Source organism: Vigna unguiculata, chromosome 6 (genome assembly GCF_004118075.2).
Source record: "Vigna unguiculata cultivar IT97K-499-35 chromosome 6, ASM411807v1, whole genome shotgun sequence".
In the NCBI taxonomy this organism is placed as follows: domain Eukaryota; kingdom Viridiplantae; phylum Streptophyta; class Magnoliopsida; order Fabales; family Fabaceae; genus Vigna; species Vigna unguiculata.
Window position 1 is genome coordinate 32,952,261 of NC_040284.1, and position 20,601 is coordinate 32,972,861.

At 32.4% G+C, this 20,601-nt stretch overlaps 2 protein-coding genes across 3 annotated transcripts; both read left to right on the forward strand.

Annotated features, from left to right (window-relative positions):
- The first annotated feature begins 9,304 nt into the window (after positions 1-9,304).
- On the forward strand, positions 9,305-11,307 carry LOC114187919. The gene has a single exon (XM_028076337.1). The coding sequence runs from the start codon at positions 9,543-9,545 to the stop codon at positions 11,046-11,048; it is 1,506 nt and encodes a 501-aa protein (XP_027932138.1). The 5' UTR covers positions 9,305-9,542; the 3' UTR covers positions 11,049-11,307.
- Positions 11,308-14,421: 3,114 nt separating this feature from the next.
- Positions 14,422-17,704, forward strand: LOC114187920 (beta carbonic anhydrase 5, chloroplastic-like). 2 transcript variants are annotated; one of them, XM_028076339.1, is made up of 9 exons: positions 14,422-14,743; positions 14,849-14,919; positions 15,473-15,634; positions 15,719-15,767; positions 15,942-16,055; positions 16,164-16,217; positions 16,654-16,739; positions 16,832-16,934; positions 17,280-17,704. In XM_028076339.1, exons 1-9 carry the CDS (start codon positions 14,678-14,680, stop codon positions 17,478-17,480), a joined length of 906 nt encoding a protein of 301 aa, XP_027932140.1. In that variant the 5' UTR covers positions 14,422-14,677; the 3' UTR covers positions 17,481-17,704. The 2 variants fall into 2 exon arrangements, with proteins under 2 accessions (XP_027932140.1, XP_027932141.1); XM_028076340.1 differs by having other exon boundaries at positions 14,423-14,743; positions 14,841-14,919; positions 17,280-17,702.
- The last annotated feature ends 2,897 nt before the right edge of the window (positions 17,705-20,601 follow it).

The following is a 20,601-nucleotide window of genomic DNA, read 5'->3' on the forward strand; positions in this document are numbered from 1 at the left end:
TATTAAATGAATCTTGACTTAATCATCATAAATGCAATTTTACTTTATTTAAATGACAAAAATGTCCACAATTAAATACAAGTCTAATTAATAATTTATTTGATGCACAACTATAATAAGTTAAAAAATAATTAAATAATAAAACAACTCTATTTTAATGTTTTTAAAAATTCAAGTAAAATAAAACGTAAAAAAGAAAAATTAATTTGAAGGAGTGACAAAATGTATTATGAAAAAAGGATAAATTTTTTTCACATGAAAGTGCAAAGATTGTAAATTTCATAGAGATTTTTATTTTTTATTTTTTATTTTTGCAAAAATTAAAGACTATATCTTTTAAACATTTCAAACTTTTATAGGGAGACTCTTCAAACGTTAGAGAAATATTTTTTGTCACTCCTTCAGATTAAATTTTTTTTATGTTTAATTTTATTTTAATTTTTAGCAATATTAAAATATATTTATTTTATTATTTAATTTTTTTAAAAATTTTATAGGTTTGCATCAAATAAATTATTAATTAGAACAATATTCACTTGTAGACATTTTTGTCCTTTAAATAAAGTAAAGTTGCATTTATGATGATTACGTCAAAATTCATCTAATATTAGAATTAACTATAGACTTGTACAAGATTCAAGACATATAAATTATCTTTATCTAGTAAGCACTGATTAGCAAGACAAAAAAAATATGTTTAACAAATATAACCATCATCATCATCTTCCTTTTAAGACTTGAAATAATTACTCGTTGGTCCAAAAACCCATGAGACTAAAGACATCCAAAATCTTGCCAACAAAAGTTTGCAATCATAAAAAAATTGAAAAATTATCGAGATATTCATCTCAACTTCCTCTTAAAATACCACATGAAGCTAAACAATGACTACCCCTAACTACACCTCTACCTGCACCACAAGTGTTCACCTTCAGTCGATTTGTTATAAAAATGATGTTTTAATAATGCAAAGATAACGTTCCTACAGTTTGTGATATCGAAATCTCATTGCTTCGGTTTTGATATTCGCCTAACAATGCAAAGATAACGATGCTGCAGTTTCTAATATTGAAATCTTATTATTTCCGTTTTGATATGCAGCAAACACGTTACAACATTATTTTGACCGTTGTGAAACTGTTACAATCCAAGCATGCCATGGGATTTTTAGCCCATCACAATTCTCTTATATCTTCAAGCTCTCCTCTCTCTCCTTTAATTTTCTTTTATTATCTTGGTTTATTTACTTTACTCTTTTAAAAGTATTGTCTTGTTAGTTTTGAGAGACACTCGAAAGAAAAATTTGGGAAGTCCTCATTGTATTACGCAACACACTATGAATAAATTTTAAAGGACAATAAATATACACGTATCAGGAAATGCTATTTTGTTTGTGATTTATCATCTTTTTCAATACACTTTACATATATAACTTGTCATACTAGCAAAGAGAACTTAGTTTATTTATATGGGGTCATGGCCCCCTCAAATTTGTTTGTTCTATGTATATACAAATATATATATATATATATATATATATATATATATATAAATATATATATATATATATACATAAATATATTTTTTAATTTCAATGTATTTGATATATTATTTTCTCTAAATTTAAAAAATGAATGGATATAGTCATTTTCATCAAATTTATATGAAAAAATTTTAAAATGTCAAATGTGTTTCATATTATCATTTAAATATTTTACACCGTCTAACATGTTTCCGCTTTAATATTTGTTGGGAGATACGTTTGACATAAAAAAAAAATCAATATTATTGTGTTAATATATCTATTAATTTGTTTAGGTTAAAATTACTATATTCAGTCATTTGTAAAATTTGCGGATCAAAATGTATGAAATTTTTTGACAATAACGAATCCATAACTTTAAATTTTAAGGATTAAAAACATACTTAACCTTCTATCTTAACCCCCCTTAAATTTTATTCGAAGATTCGCCATTGCATACCAGGTCCATGAAACCATTATTCCCTCACTCACCTCTCTAATATTTCAATAAAATGACATGCAAGAGAATTTTCATTTTGAATACGCCTTTATTTTCTAAACAAAAATTACGAAAATAAATTTCTCCTTACTTTCTTTATTAAACTATATATTTTTATTATTTATGAGGAATTCTAACACGTAACCAATGAATAATTTTGCAATTTAAGACAAAAACTAGTTGTGTGAAAACGTGTTGTAATCGGTTATTATTTAATTAAGAAAGTCCATAGTGTATTTTTTATATATAAAATATAAACGTGATTTTTAAAAAATAAAATTAATTTAAAAAATACCCAATTAAGTTTTGGTACTTTTTATTTATCAAAATAAAGTCGTTTATTATTTATGATTTTCCTTAGGGTTAATTATGTTTTTCGTCCCTCAAGTATTATGCGATTTTGTTTTTAGTCCCCAACTAACATTTGCTTCAATTTGGTCCCTCATGTTTTGAAATGATTGGAAATAGTCCTCCTTTTTGGAGGCCGTTAGTTTTGTTTGACACCTGGCAAACGGACTGCCACGTATGGATACCATTTTAAGCTGTCTAAGTGGAGTGTGTTTCTGCATGTGCTAATTACAGAGAATGACATCCAAATAAAAGAGGGGTTGGGAAATTTTGAAACCCTAAAATTGAAATTTGTGAATTGGGGCTTCGAGATAGTGAGGAATTGCTGCATATCGTCACTGGGCAGGTAAAGTTTGGCATAGTTATTGCGTTCTTGACTGATGAAGAGTGGTAGCAAAGGGTTTCCATGTACGCCGGGAATACAGGTTCGAAAATGTCGTAAAGTTGTGCGTCATCTTCAGAAATGTCATCCAAAGTCTGTGGGTGTGGGGAAAGATTGTTGCTCCTAAAGACATCTACTGTGAAAAACAAAGGGAGATTATTTTGGAGATGTCGAAATTGGACTGTAAGTTTCAAATCCCGTGACTTATTGGATGTTGCTTTTGTATTTGTGGTAATGGTTTCATCTTTTTCTTTGGCAGACCAATTCACATTGTAATTACTTTGAATGGGTTGACGACGACGACGAATATGATTTTCAAGGGAAAGAAAAAGAAAGTGAAGCCAGTGGTGAAAAAAGAGTTGATGGTGGGAAAAAAGGTGAAGAAGATGAAGTTTCTTTGAAAAGGGAGAAAATTATGCTTGATTTGATGAAGAAAAATGAGAAGTTGAAGATGAAATTGCAACAAGAGAAAAAAAATTGGGACATTCCTGTTTTTTTTAGGGTTTCAAAATTTCCCAATCCCTCTTTTATTTGGATGTCATTCTCTATAATTAGCACATGCAGAAACACACTCCACTTACACAGCTTAAAACGGGATTCATACGTGACAATCCGTTTGCTAGGTGTCAAACAAAACTAACGGCGTCCAAAAAAGAGGACTATTTCCAATCGTTTCAAAATATGAGAGATCAAATTGGAGCAAACGTTAGTTGGGAGACTAAAAACAAAATCGCATAATACTTAAGGGACGAAAAACATAATTAACATTTTTGCTTATGTAATGAAACCATCACTTTCATAGTATTTGGTATTCATAAATTGAGGGATTATAGTGGTTAGATCTTCTAGGGCCACGTTATCCTCTGCATCCCAGAAAATTTATTACACACCTCTGTTATGTCCAAACCACATTCATTTTCATACATAACATTTAATGAGGGACTCAGCATCCTAGTTTTAACCTTCTGTATTTTTATTGTACGAGACTTTACCTAAAATGTTGCCCTTTCTTTATTATTGTCTCTGTTCTATTGTAAGACGTGATATGTGTACTCATATCAAACAGAGAAGTAACTAAAGAAAGGGTGAATTTTCTTGTATCTCAGTTTTGTTTGTTTCATTTTCTATTTGTTTAATTCTAAATCGAGTTTTTAGAATATAAGCTACTATTGGTGCTAAGTAGAGTCATATAATTTCTAAAATCTTATATCATTTTTTCTTCTAATGTAAAGGTCTTGAAAGTTTCTTTTAATATCATTTTTTTTTAACTTTTGTGAATAAAGTTTTATTTAAGACTTAAAAACTTAAATTTGTTGTTATATGAGCATACTCCAGTTAAAAATATTGTAAAACTAAGGTGTAACCATTAAAAGGTTTTAAACCAACTAATATTAATGTGGTTATTTTATATTTATCTCACTTTCCCAAAGCATGTGGAATACAATATAATGTCATTGGTAGAACGGTGAAAGGCGATCCAATCTTTGATTACTTAGAGGTGGCAAAACGGCGGTCCAGCCTGTTTTGGCTTGACTTATCTGTGGTCCGCCAAAAACGGATTGGGTTGAGCTGGCATGCCACCAAAAAATGCTGCATATTGTAATCCATCCTGTCTTAGCATAGGTCGGCAGACTGGTTTGCCTTTTTTTTTTTTTCAACTTTTTTTAAATTTTTGATTATAAATCTATTATATATATATATATATATATATATATATATATATATATATATATATATATATATATATATATATATAAATTTATTTATATAATATAAAAAAATATTATTTTTAATTTTAAACATAAAAAAAGGGTTAAATATGTTTTTGGTCCCTCAAGTTTGAGCGAAATTTGGGTTTAGTCCCTCATCAAAACTTTTGACCAATTTAGTCCTTCATCTTCTAAAATGCGTGAATTTAGTCCTTTTAACCAAATTTTGTTAAGTTTATCTGACATTTCAAGCGCATTTCATGATAGTATTTAAATTATTTATACTGTTTGACACATTTTTGCTTCAATGTTAACTTAAATACTATCATGAAATGCGCTCGAAACGTCAGATAAACTTAATAAAATTTGGTTAAAAGGACTAAATTCACGCATTTTGAAAGATGAAGGACTAAATTGGTCAAAAGTTTTGATGAGGGACTAATTCCAAATTTCGCTGAAACTTGAGGGACCAAAAACATATTTAACCCATAAAAAAAACAGGTTGACGGATCAGAGTGGACTAATTTGTTTTGGTCTGCTCAACTGACAGATTAGACAAACCGTATTACAACGAGTTGGCGGACTGAAAATTTTAACTCAATCTGCCCTTTTTTGACGAGCTGGCGGGTCGGTCCGGTAGGTCTAACCTATTTTAACAAAAGATTCTTTAATTTTAATTTTCAGAGTCTTTTACAACTTCCAACAGCTATTAGAATTACCAATTTTCTCTTTTATTTCAACCATGGAGGAAAAAAAACAGAGAGAGAAAGAATAAGAGAATGATATACGTCGTTATTAAAAAATAAATTACAAAATATAAGTAAATTAAACTTTTCGCACCAGATTCACAAAATTGATATATAATTTTCGTTCTATATAATTTTTTAATATTATTTTCACAAAATTATAACTATATATATATATATATTAAATTGTATTATTTTAATTAATCAATCATAAAAATAATGAAATTATATTATTTTAATGAAATAAAAACAGTGAATACACGTGTATCTATTATAGTTATAGTAAAATAAGCCATTGAAATAATATTACTAAAATAACAAATAAAATAAAATAATGATATAAATAAACATATTTAATTATTTTTTTACTCATTCATTTAATTCAAACAAATTTAAATTTTATTATTTTTTTCTGACTTTCCTTTTTCCGTATTTAATCTTTTGTTCTTTAGTTCCAGCAAAGTCTAATATGATATATTTTTTTAATATATAAGTGATTTGTACGAAGAAAAGAGAGTCCACCTTAGACTTTTCCAGTGCAGTATAAGATTCATTTGTCTGCATTTACAGTGTTGGAGCTGACATAACACATTTCAGTTCTTCTATCTCATCATTTCTGAAAACTAAATTTTGAGCAAACACAGATTGAAACCTATATTTTATAACATGGCTTCCTTCTTATTGTACTTGAGATCCTTCAACAATTTGTTTTATAATGTAGATGATGATAAAAGGGTGTTGCAGAAGAATAAACTCATTCAATTTAAAATCTGGAGTTGTTCATCATTACAACTATGACAACCACGGTTCAGAACAATGGGTCTGATTATTAGTATCTTGACCAACCATCTTCAGATCAAATCACACACGCCAGAGAATAAAGGGTTTTTTCTGAAAATAATTAAATTATACTCTGAGTTCGATCGCTTTTACTAATCACATGGAAAATTAAAATTGATTTAGTAGAGTTTAAAAAGGAGGATGTGACAAATTATAGCTTCAACTTTCCAACTAACAAAATCTAATCACTAACCATTACAGACAAAAAAAAAACATGTTCCTGTTAAGATTTTTAGGAATTTTAGAAACATAACATATGAAATATATGTGATATGTTATACAAATAAACATATTTTTGTATTTTATTAATATAATTTATATGTAGCACAAAATATAACAAAATATCAAATATAAAATATTTACGGTATCTCACTCTTAATTTTACATCTTAGTCCTTCCTTTATAAAAATGTGACAGATTTCCACATTACCTTAAAAATACGGTCATTGATATTAAAACAAAATTATAAACGATAAAGAAAAATTATGATAAACAGCATGAACAACATTTTTTGTGAATATGAAAAGTCCAACTCACCAATGTTTACATATTTTAAAATTAAATTTCAAAATGTTAACTAAATTAAGGTTAAATATATTTTTTTCCTTAACTTTCTGTGCATTTTGGAATTAGTCCATTTTGAAATTTTGGATTAATTTAGTCCTTCATTCTTTCAAAGACGTGGATTTAGTCATTTTAATCAAATTTTGTTATATTTATTTGATGTTTCGTATGTATTTTATGTATTTGAGTTGTTTATACTCTTTGATATATTTTTACTTTAATGTTAAGTCAAATACTATTATGAAACGCGCTTAAAATGTCAAATAAACTTAACAAAATTTGATTAAAATGACTAAATCCACGTATTTCAGAAAATAGATGACTAAATTAGTTCAAAGTTTTAAAATAAACTAATTCCAAAATTCACTCAAAATTAAGGGACAAAAACATATTTAATCCTTAAACTAAAATAATTATAACTCAGAAAACTCACACGTTTAATATACTATTTTCAAATTTTTTCTCTCGTCCCACTCTATTTTATTTCACGGTTATCAAGTCCAGCAAAACAATGTCTTACAATTTTTCTTGGCGAAGCAAATATGCTTCTATTAAACGTTAGCTAGTTCATCGTAGTTTATAAAAGTAGTTAATTTATTTCATAACCATATTTAAGTTGAGTTTTTCTATAGGTAATATTCGATGCAATTAAGAATAAGGAAACGGGTGAAGAATAAATATTTTTTAAGGCGATAATAAAAGCAGAAAATACTCAATCAAAATATATTTAATACATTAACACTGTATTAAAACTTTAATAAATGTTTTCCGTACATTTATTAGTAATACATAAATTTATTAATCCAAGTTAACTCCTTAAAAAAGTTGAGTAAATTGTTTAATTCACCCTACAATATACATGAGTTATAATTGACCCCTGAACACCCAACAACATAATTGCTATGATAATTCTTACTTGCCTTTTATTTGGTCTTAATTCTTGAATAGGATCCATTCTTTAAATAAAAAATAAATCTAAAAAACTCAACATTTGTCGTGACAAGTCGTGAGACTAATAAATAAAAGTTATTTAGGGTACATTATCCAGAAAAATATTTTTGATAAATTAAAGAGTGTAGAGAACATTTATAGAAAACACTTATTTTTGCAACGTTGTAAATATATGTAATCATTTTACATGAAATCATGGACCTAATGCAATTCACAAATGTTGTGTACATAGTTTAACAACCGTTAAGAAGTCTAAAATTAGAGGGGTCCAAGAAAAAAAAAACTCTAAAACGCATATGAATAATAATTATTGAGAAAGCCGTTTTATTATGCACATTAATTTATTTTTTCAGTTTCTGTTAATTAGTATAATTCTTTTCTACACTCATTTATTTTTTTCCCAGATCCAATTTAATATTTTTATCTTGAACATTATATGATTCCACATCATCAAGCAATTTACTTTCAATCCAATCCTTAGTTAATTGAAAAACTTTAATTTCTGTCCGTAATTGAACTGTTTTATGTAACATGCATTTTTAAAATTATCGTCTTTGAAGTTGATTGTTATTAATTAAAGTAAAATTTATGATTTTAAGCTTTAGTACTTTTACTTTCAATTTATGTAAATTCCATGAGTAAAACTTATAGAAAAAGTATTTTTATTTTTATTTTTGCAATTTTAATTATGAAAAATGAAGTTTCAATGACCATGAATGGTTAGATTTAATCTATTGAACAGTGAATTGCGCAGCGGATGTAGTTATTTTATATGATTTTTTGTTTTGTTATTATTTAAATTGAAAATAAAAAATACTATTAATCCAAAAAGAAAAAAAAAAAATCGTTATCGTAGGGTCTTGGTTGGGTCTAATTTATGAAAAGAAATGACCAAAAATACCCAATTATTAATTTTTTGGGCGAATTGTAGTTTCCCAAAAATAATGAGAGTACTATTACTAGTAGTTGTTAAAATAGAGGGTGGAGGAGTTGCACACGTAATAACATCACTGTTTAAATAAAATGGGCACGAGTTTGAAATTTCTACAAAAATTGTTTGGTGTGGATTTTTTTTTCGGATAAAAGTTGGGACCAATTGCTTTTTTTTATACTATAATTTTCAGAATCACACTTCACTTAATTTACTTACTTTAAGATTTTCCCCTTCTTGTAATTTTCATTCGAGAAAAAACAAAAAATAAGATGTTTTAAGGATGGTAAAACTCAGAAATTCCATGCGTTTCCGATGATTTAAAACACCAAAAAAACCACAATGAATGTTTGCGGGGATATTTATTAAGGTAATAAAAGAAGGAAAATAATAAAGAAAAAAGTATAATAAATATTTAATTTGAGTACTTTGCATTAACTGTGTTGAATAAATATTTTGAGTGCATTAATTAGTTTGCAAGTTACATTTAGCAGCTTTAAAAAAATATAGATAAAAATAGGATTATGACCGACAAGGGCGTGACATGCACCGTTTCTAATTAACTTGAAAACCGTTTAAATACAATTTAGAAAACTGAAAACCGAAAAAACTGATTTATTCAGAATAAAATATGGGCAATGAAAAATAATGTAGTGTGTAGAAAGAGAGAGCATGCAAGGAAATTTAGAAGAGAATGAAAAGCGACAGCGTTTAATATGAGAGGAGGGAAGTCAAACGTGGGAAGGTGGGTCCCAGCGTGAAACATAGTTTGTCTTTGTCTGAAGAAGGCATATAAATGAGATATGGGAGAAGGAAGAGGAATGGTAGAAGAAGATGAAGAGGGTGTTGTTGTTCATGTGTGAGCAAGGTCAATGTCGATGTCAGCATTCCATGGCCATGTGAAACTCGTTTCTACAATTTGTAGTGAAATTACCAAAACGCCCTCTCAACTCTCATACTCGTTCCAATTAAGGTGAGCACAGAGAGAATGTGAGTGAGGAGGGAGTGAGGGAGAAGCAAAGAAAAAAAGCGGTTTCAGTTTTGTTGTGAATGGAGGGTCACGGAGGAGGGACAAGAGGGGAGGCGGAGCGGTGGCTATACACGGCGAACAAGGTTTTAAGCGCACGTGACTTGCACGGGGCTCGCTCATTTGCGATTCGAGCCCGAGAGTCCGACCCGAGATACGAGCCCACCCAGCTTCTTCTCACGGTTATCGATACCCTCATGGCCGGCGAGGCCCGGATCAACGACCACCTCGACTGGTACGCCATCCTCCAAGTCCTCCGTTACACTCAGAACATCGACTATATCGCCGCGCAGTACCGCCGCCTCGCCACCCAGCTCGACCCTCACCACAACCCGTTTGCCTTCGCCGCTCACGCGTTTACTCTCGTCAACGACGCCTGGTCCGTACTCTCCAACTCCACCAAGAAAGCCTACTACGACACCCAACTCAGACTCCTCACTCAACCCCCTCCCCCGCCTCCTCCTCCACCGCCGCCGCAACCTCCCGCTCCTCCGGTTACCTTTTTCCCGATTCAACCTCCGCAACCGAACTTAAACCCGAATCCGACTCCGACCCCGTACCAAGTCCCTCAGCGGGAGAAAAGCCCCAGGCCTTGGGTGGAGGTGGAGGTGCCGAGTCAGGAGGACAATGCGAGCGAGTTGACTCGGGAGACTGAGACCGGGAGCGAAGGGGCGAGTTTCTGGACCGCATGCCCTTATTGTTACGTTATGTACGAGTATCCGAAGGTGTACGTGGATTGTACGTTGCGGTGTCAGAGTTGTCGGAGGGGGTTTCATGCGGTGGTGGTACGGCCGCCGCCGGAAGATGGTCTTGGCTCGTTTAGCAGTTGGGGTTTTTTCCCCGTGGGGTTTTCTGGAGATTTTAGAGACATTAGCGGTTCTTCTTCGAAGTGGAACCCTTTTTCCCCTTTGATTCCTTGCGCTTTCAAAGGGGAGGAGCAGCAGGGTGGGAAGCAGCAGAAGGAGCCTTATGTTTTCTACGATGATGACGCGTCCGCGGAGTTCGCGGAGGGTTCCGACACGACGAAGGATGATTCCGATGATGATGATTGGCATGGCGGGAATCAGAAAGGGATGGCGACGGAGACAAAGAAGAGGACGAGGAAGAGGGGGAGGAAGAGAAGAAATGGTAGCGGTGGTGGTGTGAGGAGGGAACCGATTGAGAGGCCTAGGAGAGGGGTCCATAGTCATAGTGGTGGTGGTGGGGATGTTAATGAGAATGTGGAGAATGGTGAGGTTGCGGATGTTGATGGTGTTGCGGCGGCGGCGGCGCCAGATTCTGGTAAGAAGGGTGCGTTGGGTGGTTGTAGGAGGAGGAGTGAGAGGAACTTGGGGAAGTTGGATTTGAATGTGGAGTTCAGCAATGAGGTTGAGGAGTCTTTGCATGAAGTGGATGAAGGGAATGAAAATGGGAATGGGAATGCTGAGGATAATATTGAAGGGATTGGGTTTTTTGAGGGGCTGGACGAGTTCCTTAGTAGCTTGCCTATTCTGAATGCTGTTGCAGATGACAAGGTCAAGGGTCATTAGTTCTAGGTTGTCCACCCTGCTTTTTTGTTGTGTTAGATGATGTTTACTTTCTTGTATGCCGGTACTCGTGGCACCAAATGAAGCTGATGAGCTCCTTTTTTGTTCTTGTTTTGTTAGTCTTTTAATAACTTTCGCCAAATACTTCCTCGCCAAGTTTTCAACTATCTGGGGAGTATTTCTTTTCTTTCTCTCCTGTTCTGTTCTGTTTTGTTCAGGAAGGATATATTACTCATTCAACTTTAATCTACTCTCTCTCTCTCTCTCTAACAATCACATGCAGTAGATGATTTTTGTTGGCAGACTAAGTAATTAGGCAAAACATGCTCGCATTGTTTGTTTTCATGTTCTATTGATTCAGTTGTATTGTGCTGTTTTATCTATTGGCTTCTTCTTTGGTAATTTTGTGGCTTTTCTGAACAAGAAAAGTTTTTGCTTGCTAATTGTTCCCCCTGTTCAATGTAGTGAATGGGAAAAGTTGAAGCTTTTTTATCTTGGAGCATTACTGGTACTCCCTCTCAGTGTCTCACTTCACCAAAGTAGTGTTTTTTAAAATGCAATAAGATCAGGTCTTTGGTATTTGCCTACAAGTCCAATGGTGTGTATGTGTTTTGGTATGTTATTATTCTTCCACAAATGGCATACTCTTTTTAAGTTCCTACACACTCCTTACTGTTGGTTGAAATTGATTGGGATTCATGGAATGTTTAATACTATATCATCCACAATTTCATTTCATGCGATTAAATAAATTTTACTTAACATGTTAAGAGCATTTTTTTTTTTAAGATTTACCTATAAACTATTGAATTTGTACCTTAAATTGTTGTTCCTGTGCCTGTGCTTTTGTTCGCTTTCAGTCAGAAACAGGCTTGATATTAGGCAAAAATCAATGAGAGTAAGTATTAGTCCTCTTCTTCCTTTCTGCTGTGCATTTGAATCTTGGGAAGGATTCAGCAGAAAGAATAACTTTCTGCTATGCAAAAATGAATCTTGAGTTTTTAACCGTGTTTTAAGGGTACTTGTAAGCTACCTCAATCACTAATAATTGAATACGTGCATGGACCAGAGATTGGGGTGTCATAAATATGTTGAACTATTTCCATTTTTCTTTCTTCTAAAATTGTAATGCTTCCAATGTAGGTCTGGTCCCTCACTCGTAGGCTTTTATCAGACTCACGAGGATCATTCCAACAAAATCATTTGACTCAAATCAAACATCCTAATTTGATTAAATTAGGTCTGCGTTTGAACATGCTTTTCTGTCCATTTTTCCCTCGTCCTGCGCCTCTTTGTTTAAAATTTCACTGAAACGTTGATTTATTTGTTAAAATAAGAATTAACGATTATGCCGGTTTTATAAAGTATGAAATTAGAAATTTTGCTTCTGATTTTAATTATAACTGTGTTTGTTTATAAACTTTATTATCAGTTAATTTAATTCCTTATAATTTAATTGGACTAAACAACAGGCCGGTTTGGGCCAAAAAAGCCCAATCTAACGTAATCTGTAAGTTGTTGCTTGTAGATCCAAATCTTTCCAAGAAACCATTAGGGTTGGATGGTTTCAATTTGTGTGGGTTTTGGTTAAGGTGCTTGGATTCGCATGCTTATGTACTTAATTCGGTTCAAATTTATTTAATTGGTCGAAATTAAATTTTATCCTTTTATTTGTAATTATTTTTCTTGTAAAATTTTCAATTTTTTTTTAATGTTTTTAATATAAATTAATTAAGCTCACTTCTAACCTGAGTATAAAAAGACTTAAATACTACCATTTACGACCTGTTGCCATTTCTGTTTTGCAAATAAAATATTTTGTGTCCACAAAATTAATCCTTTTAAGATGTAAATCACCATGTTTGGTTTTTTCGAGGATTGTTTTTGGGTAAAAATGTTAACTATTTTTTTTTATTAAATTGGTATTTTTCATATAATTACTTATGCATATTTTTTTTTTAAAGTTAAGTGAAAACAAGGTCAAAATAAGGCGTTTCATAAATTATTTTGAAGAGTTTATTAAAAAAATTGTAAACAATTTATGAATACATAATAAATTATTTAAAATTTGCCAACACTTACATAAATGTTTATACCATAAGATATATAAATAATCAATTTTTTAAAATCACAGATTTAAAAATTTAGAGAATTATTATAGTTTTTTGTCTCCAAAACCAGAATGGATTAACATCAACATTTAAAGAATAAAGTAAGTTAATATATTATATTTATTTTCTGTAGCAATGGCACAGACTGAGTAAACTTACTTTTAATGTAGGCAAATCCAAACTCATTATGATCCTACCCAACTATTAACATAGTTTTTACATCCTTAGAATCTGCCTCAATCTGTGCTATTGCTGTTTCATTTGTTGTACTTTTTGCAACAATTGTCTCAGTTTCTCATCATTTTACACGTGTAATCCATATAAATAGACGTCTTGGCTAAATGTGAGCTACAATCTCAAAGACAAAGATTCTCCATTCTCAAGCATTTGGAATTTTTGATGTTTTTTTTTTCTTGTCGTCTTTTGTTCTGTTTACGCGGAGAATAAAATAAAGAAGAAAAGCAACAGAGGACAAAGGAATTCAAAAATAAAATACAACCAAACTTTATTTCATTGTTCTCACTTTTTTAACAAATTAAAACAAAAAAAAAGAGAGAAATATTCATCTCTTCTTTATTTTATCCTCTCTAATTCCATCCCTGAGTTTTATCATTCAAACACGGAGTTCAAATTCTTTATATCATTACCAAACATGAATGGACTTGTTGGATATAAACTCTAGAGAATTTCTAAGGTCCTAATTCCCTTATGGTCAAAGTAGCTTTTCTAAAGGAATCTCAAATTTGCACCATTCATGTATAGTGATTAGATAACAGCAAACACTTATTTTCACATTTAATTTTAGTCTTTTAATTATTTTCATTGATTTATCATATTTTTTAAATGATTCCCATATCACCCAGAAGTGACTAGTCATACATCTGGTTTTTTTTTTTTCTACAATATTAAAAGATGAATTTGTTATCTCATATGTGTAAATCTTCTATCACAAATATATTATGTTATTATTATCATTAACATAAAAAACAATGAAATAACTCAAACTGTACCTAACTCATAGTTAAACAAAAAAAATTACAAAACCAAAAATATCTACTTATCAGAAGAAATAACAGTAAAAATAGGGTGTATGATTGATCTGATATGATCACAGGCTTATATCTGCGTCTCTTGATCTATCTCTGCATTTCCTTTTGGGGGTACTTTCTATTTTCACCGTACACATGTAATATTCTAGAACTTTCCAAAAAATTACTTGGTCTTATCCTCTTGTGGGCTTAAATGGAATTGTGATCTGTGAGAGAGGTCAGAAAGTCAAAAGCAAAGGTTGAGAGAGAGTACCATCACCACATCATGGGTAACTGGTGGTGGAGGAGCAAAGGAATAACCTTTTTGTTGTCCCTTTTACCTTTGTTTAAATACCTTGATTTCTCCGTCTTTCTTGGAGACAATCCAGCAACACATGACTCTAACCAACTTCACCAACTACTATTTTAATTCCCAACAAAACAATGCCTCTTTTATTCACACTTCAACCTTGTTTTCAGTTTCATTTCAGTAATGGCAGTTCCTGCACCATTCTCTCTTTCCTCTGATCCCTTTGCTTCCAAACCTGCCACATCAACGGTATTTATTGTTCTGTACTCACATCTCTTGTGTTTTATCTCTTACATGCCCGTTTTCTTATTCTACTTGTGAATTTTGAATGCACTAATCGTTATAGCTAAGCAGATCTTTGGTTACTCCGCGCCGAAAAAGGGGAACTTTGAGCATACCCATTTCAGTTTCTTCACGGCATTTAGGTCAGTGCCCATCTGCCTCTGCTTCAATCATGCTCGGTTCTCTTATTTTCTAGTCTTGTGTTGATTTTCATGTCTTGGGTGTTCGTTCCTAGCTAGTTTAATTAGCTGAAACTTGCAAGATCCAATCTTTACTTTGTTTAGTGGATTTGTAAATGTTAATCTGGCAAAGATAAATGAAAATGGTTATAAACATTGAGTATCCCCTAAACATTGAATGAAAAACGAATTTAATGGGTGAAACTGAGTATTCTCCGTTCTGATCCCTAGCTGATTTAGGTTACAGAATTGCAGATTCCTTGTGCTTAGTTGCTTATTGATATTGCAATCTTCTCCTGTTTCATAACTTTAAATATGTTAATACTCAATCTATTAATGAGTATGCAGATCTAATGTTCTTTCCGTGTAATCAGTATGTTCGGGCTCTAATTCTAACATTTGTCTGAATAGATTACAGTTTTTGCAGATATTTCCTGGAAGTAAAAACAATTTATTGGTTTATCAATTCTTCCTTTTCTTTTTACGTGCATTCTATATGATGTTCTAATATTTGCAGGAGAAATCAAGGTTGCACTTTAAAGGCTTCAATGGGGCCTCCGGGATTTACAGAGAAACTTAATAACAACAAGCTAAATACTTTAGTTGATGCTGAAGATGGGTGTGATATATTTAATGACCTGAAAGACAGGTTTCTAAATTTTAAAAAGAATAAATACTTGTAAGTTTCAGAATGCCCTTATTTGAAATGTTAATTTTTTATGCCTAGTTTAGGGAGAAGCTTATATAATACTGTTTATGGCAGGAAAGACATTAATCACTTTGAAAATCTTGCGAAGGTTCAAACACCAAAGGTAATTGACCTCTGTCTTCTGTCTTCTATTTTACCTATCTACCCTTTCGGCCAAGCCTTTGGTTGTTTATTAATTTGTCATTTATGGTTTGGTTCTTATTCCATTCAGTTCATTTCAAGTTTTCTACTGAAGCATTAATAAATAAGCATTCTTTACTAACAATTGCCGGAACAGTTCATGGTTATTGCTTGTGCAGATTCTAGGGTATGCCCCTCAAATATCCTGGGATTTCAACCAGGTGAAGCATTCATGATTCGCAATATTGCTAATTTGGTTCCTACCTTTGAGGTACAAGTCTCACTGCAATTGGTTTGGCTGCCTGTGTTGACCATATTATTATTATTGCTAATTTCTGAACGAAAGAGATACCCTTCTAATTCCTTTTTCCCGGTGCAGAGTGGACCCTCAGAAACAAATGCCGCTTTGGAATTTGCTGTGAACTCCCTTCTGGTAAGCATTTTTTTTACTTAGAAATTGTAAGGCAGGATTCATCCTCATCATTTGAAACTTCTATGCTTTTGTTACTTTATCTATCATCTATTTAATTATTCTCAGTTTCTTCTGGCGGATTGCGTAGTTTTTTGAAGTTCAAAATGACTTTTGTTAAATATCGACTGATTTTATGATAACTACAACTTTTATGTAGAGATTGAATTTTTTGTGTCTTATTTATTTATAAAAGCAATGCTAAGTTGATTGCAAAATACTTCATTGAACTTGGAAACAAGCGAAATCGACCGTGTTTTAATAACATCTCATAAGACATAGCGTCTAGTACTCGAGGCTTGCAAGAAATATCTGCAAAATATTTGATTGCATAAGGTTCTAATAACTTCCTAAATTACTGGTCCAAAAGCTCTAAGATTTGTTCTTTCATTCGTTGCAGGTTGAGAACATATTAGTCATTGGCCACAGCTGCTGTGGCGGTATACGTGCCCTGATGAGTATGGAAGATGATGATGTTGAAAAAAGGTACTTAATTTTGGATATGGTTGTCCTTACGCTTTTTTGGAATGGAATGTGCCATAAATTTCTAAATTGAAAATATACTTTTGTATTGGTAGTTTTATAAAAAGTTGGGTCATTGGTGGGAAGAAGGCAAGAACAAAAGCCAAGGCTGCTGCTTCTAACCTCAGCTTTGATGAGCAGTGCACGCATTGTGAGAAGGTGATATATACATTTTTGTTCTTAGATTTATGTGTGTGTGTTTGTATTATGTTTTCTGTTGCTTTTTCATTCTGTTAATCCTTCTCCCCAGTTTTGGATTTTTGTATCTAAAAATACTTGATTGTAATGCATAATTGGGGATTTGAATGTTGACTCCTGTATTGGCTTCCAATGCATTGTAGAAATGAAATCTGTCAAAAAGAAAAGATGCCTAGATGAATCACTCTCCCCTATTTTCTGACAGTCCTAACTCCTCAACTGAAGTTCGTGTTGAGAAATCAAACACCTTTCTGCAAAATGTTGAATACTTTAAAGTTTAATGCTTTAAAAATTCTTCTTATGCAGGAATCAATCAACCATTCCTTGTTGAACCTACTTACTTACCCCTGGATAGAAGAAAAGGTGGCGAATAAAGAACTCTGTATTCATGGTGGTTACTACAACTTCGTTGACTGTTCATTTGAGAAATGGACACTTGATTACCGGGGAACTAAGTTGGAGGAAAATGGCAGAATTGCTGCCAAAAACAAAATATTTTGGCGTTGAAGTTTGAACATTTATTTTCCTGTGTAATGCATCGAAGTTTGCTAGAGTTTTAAGAAGCATAGGCCGAGTTATGTATCTTGTAGTATTTATTAGATAGTATATGGATTGATTTGAATAAACCCCTACCAGGTGAGTGTGTCTGTTGTAGCATTTTGAAGAAACGTTGAGGTCATAATGTACTCTTGGTTTGATGAAATCTATGTTATTTGATTCCCTCTCAAATATGTTTATTCTGTTTACCCAATAATCTACACGGCTTTTGTAAATGTTGTTTAAACCACACTCTTCAGAATTATTTCCCCACCAGTTTTCCTTTGAAGGATTTGCGTTGCTTACTAACTTCACCAAGCCTCTCCAAAACTCGTTGTCAAATGTTTTTGAATCTACTTATCTTTTGGAAATAACATTTCAAAATGTTTTTGAATTCAGTTTTAAAAATGTCAGTTTATAATGATAAATGTATAGGTTATTCCTCACTGAATTATATGAAATAGTTAAATATTTATTCTGAATTATATATCTTATATCTTTCATTCCATAATTAAGTTTTATAGAATGTTTTTGAAATATATATAAAGTTTTTTTATTACACTTTTAAATAACATTTTCTGAAAGGTTACTTTATCATTCCAGTGTAATGGAGAGGTACAAGAATCAATTGTAGGAGTGCAGGAAATAAATGGCTTGTGCTTCATTGCATGTTTGTGCAGGCCTAATGGGAGAGTGGCATGGCCCGGACCAGTTAAAGAATATGATAGACAAAAGCTAATTACAGCTAGAAAGTTAGAGTTCATTTTTGTATAACATGGAAAATGATATTTGAACATGAGAATCGAACTCAATTTTGACATGGGTGACGTGGCACCCTTTTTTTAACGTTTTTTAAATCAAATAGAAGCCATGGTCACGTGCGCGTGGAGAGAGAAAGTTATTCTTTTTGCCAAAAGTAAAGCAGACGTGGAGAGAGAAAGTTGTAGAGTGATTGTGAGACAGGGAGGGAGAAAGTCGGAGGAAGTGGGGGGGACAGTTTCTGGAAGTCGGAGAAGAGTCCAAAACACCGTGAGAAAGTCGGCGGAAAGGCGGCGACAGCGTGAGCACCTCGAAGGAAAGGCGGAGACAGAGAAGTTGCGGTGACCGTGAGACGACACACCTGCGACAGCGACGATAGCGGAGGGGATCGAATGCAGTGGAAGCTCGTCGACGGCAACGACAACCAACCAACTGGAAGCCGTTCCGCAACACTGTTTTAGTGTAAGGTTCGTCTTTTAGAACGTTACCAATCGTCTTTTGAGGTCGACCACGTCCAAAAACAACCTATAGTTGAGGTTTACATTAATGGGTGCTACTGTGATGTTGCAAAGTCCATAGATTTAGTTTGATGTTATTACATCCACACAGATGTGTGTTGAAGTCTTTTTAGTTTGTTGTTTTCATCAACATCTGTTTCATGTTTGGGAAATCAATTGCGTAAAAAAGGTGGGGAGTACAGCTTTCCCAAGTGGGGAGTGGTGTTATCTATTTTGGTTCAGCGTGCCACGTTTAACAACCATTTCAATTTTCTGAATTTTATGAGGCAATTAAATATTGTATTTTAATTATGACCAACCAAAATTTACGCTAGGAGTTTTAATATCATTTTAATTTGGGAAGGAAATCAATTGATCTTTAAACTTGCAATTGCGTAAAAAAAGTGGGGAGTAAAGCTTTCCCAAGTGGGGAGTTGTGTTATATATTTTGGTTCAGCGTGCCAGGTTTAACAACCATTTCAATTTTCTGAATTTTATGAGGCAATTAAATATTGTATTTTAATTATGACCAACCAAAATTTACGCTAGGAGTTTTAATATCATTTTAATTTTGGAAGGAAATCAATTGATCTTTAAACTTGCAATTGCATAAAAAAAGTGGGGAGTAAAGCTTTCCCAAGTGGGGAGTTGTGTTATATATTTTGGTTCAGCGTGCCAGGTTTAACAACCATTTCAATTTTCTGAATTTTATGAGGCAATTAAATATTGTATTTTAATTATGACCAACCAAAATTTACGCTAGGAGTTTTAATATCATTTCAATTTTGGAAGGAAATCAATTGATCTTTAAACTTGCAATTGCGTAAAAAAAGTGGGGAGTAAAGCTTTCCCAAGTGGGGAGTTGTGTTATATATTTTGGTTCAGTGTGCCAGGTTTAACAACCATTTCAATTTTCTGAATTTTATGAGGCAATTAAATATTGTATTTTAATTATGACCAACCAAAATTTACGCTAGGAGTTTTAATATCATTTCAATTTTGGAAGGAAATCAATTGATCTTTAATCTTGCAATTGCGTAAAAAAGGTAGGTAGTAAAGCTTTCCCAACTGGGGAGTTGTGGTATATATTTTGGTTCAGCGTGCCAGGTTTAACAACCATTTCAATTTTCTGAATTTTATGAGGCAATTCAATATTTTATTTTAATTATGACCAACCAAAATTTACGCAAGGAGTTTTAATATCATTTTAATTTGGGAAGGAAATCAATTGATCTTTAAACTTGCAATTGCGTAAAAAAAGTGGGGAGTAAAGCTTTCCCAAGTGGGGACTTGTGGTATATACTTTGGTTCAGCGTGGCAGGTTTAACAACCATTTCAATTTGCTCAATTTTATGAGGCAATTAAATATTTTATTTTAATTATGACCAACCAAAATTTACGCTAGGAGTTTTAATATCATTTCAATTTTGGAAGGAAATCAATTGATCTTTAAACTTGCAATTGCGTAAAAAAAGTGGGGAGTAAAGCTTTCCCAAGTGGGGAGTTGTGTTATATATTTTGGTTCAGTGTGCCAGGTTTAACAACCATTTCAATTTTCTGAATTTTATGAGGCAATTAAATATTGTATTTTAATTATGACCAACCAAAATTTACGCTAGGAGTTTTAATATCATTTTAATTTTGGAAGGAAATCAATTGATCTTTAAACTTGCAATTGCGTAAAAAAAGTGGGGAGTAAAGCTTTCCAAAGTGGGGACTTGTGGTATATATTTTGGTTCAGCGTGCCAGGTTTAACAACCATTTCAATTTGCTCAATTTTATGAGGCAATTAAATATTTTATTTTAATTATGACCAACCAAAATTTACGCTAGGA

What these genes read in the sequence shown, in the direction of transcription:
- LOC114187919 (XM_028076337.1), top strand. Translation starts at nt 9,543, where the DNA reads ATGGAGGGTCACGGAGGAGGGACAAGAGGGGAGGCGGAGCGGTGGCTA.
- LOC114187920 (XM_028076339.1), top strand. Translation starts at nt 14,678, where the DNA reads ATGGCAGTTCCTGCACCATTCTCTCTTTCCTCTGATCCCTTTGCTTCC. An exon ending in CCAAACCTGCCACATCAACG is followed by an intron (nt 14,744 to 14,848) that starts GTATTTATTGTT and finishes ATAGCTAAGCAG; the next exon opens with ATCTTTGGTTACTCCGCGCC. An exon ending in AGTTTCTTCACGGCATTTAG is followed by an intron (nt 14,920 to 15,472) that starts GTCAGTGCCCAT and finishes TAATATTTGCAG; the next exon opens with GAGAAATCAAGGTTGCACTT.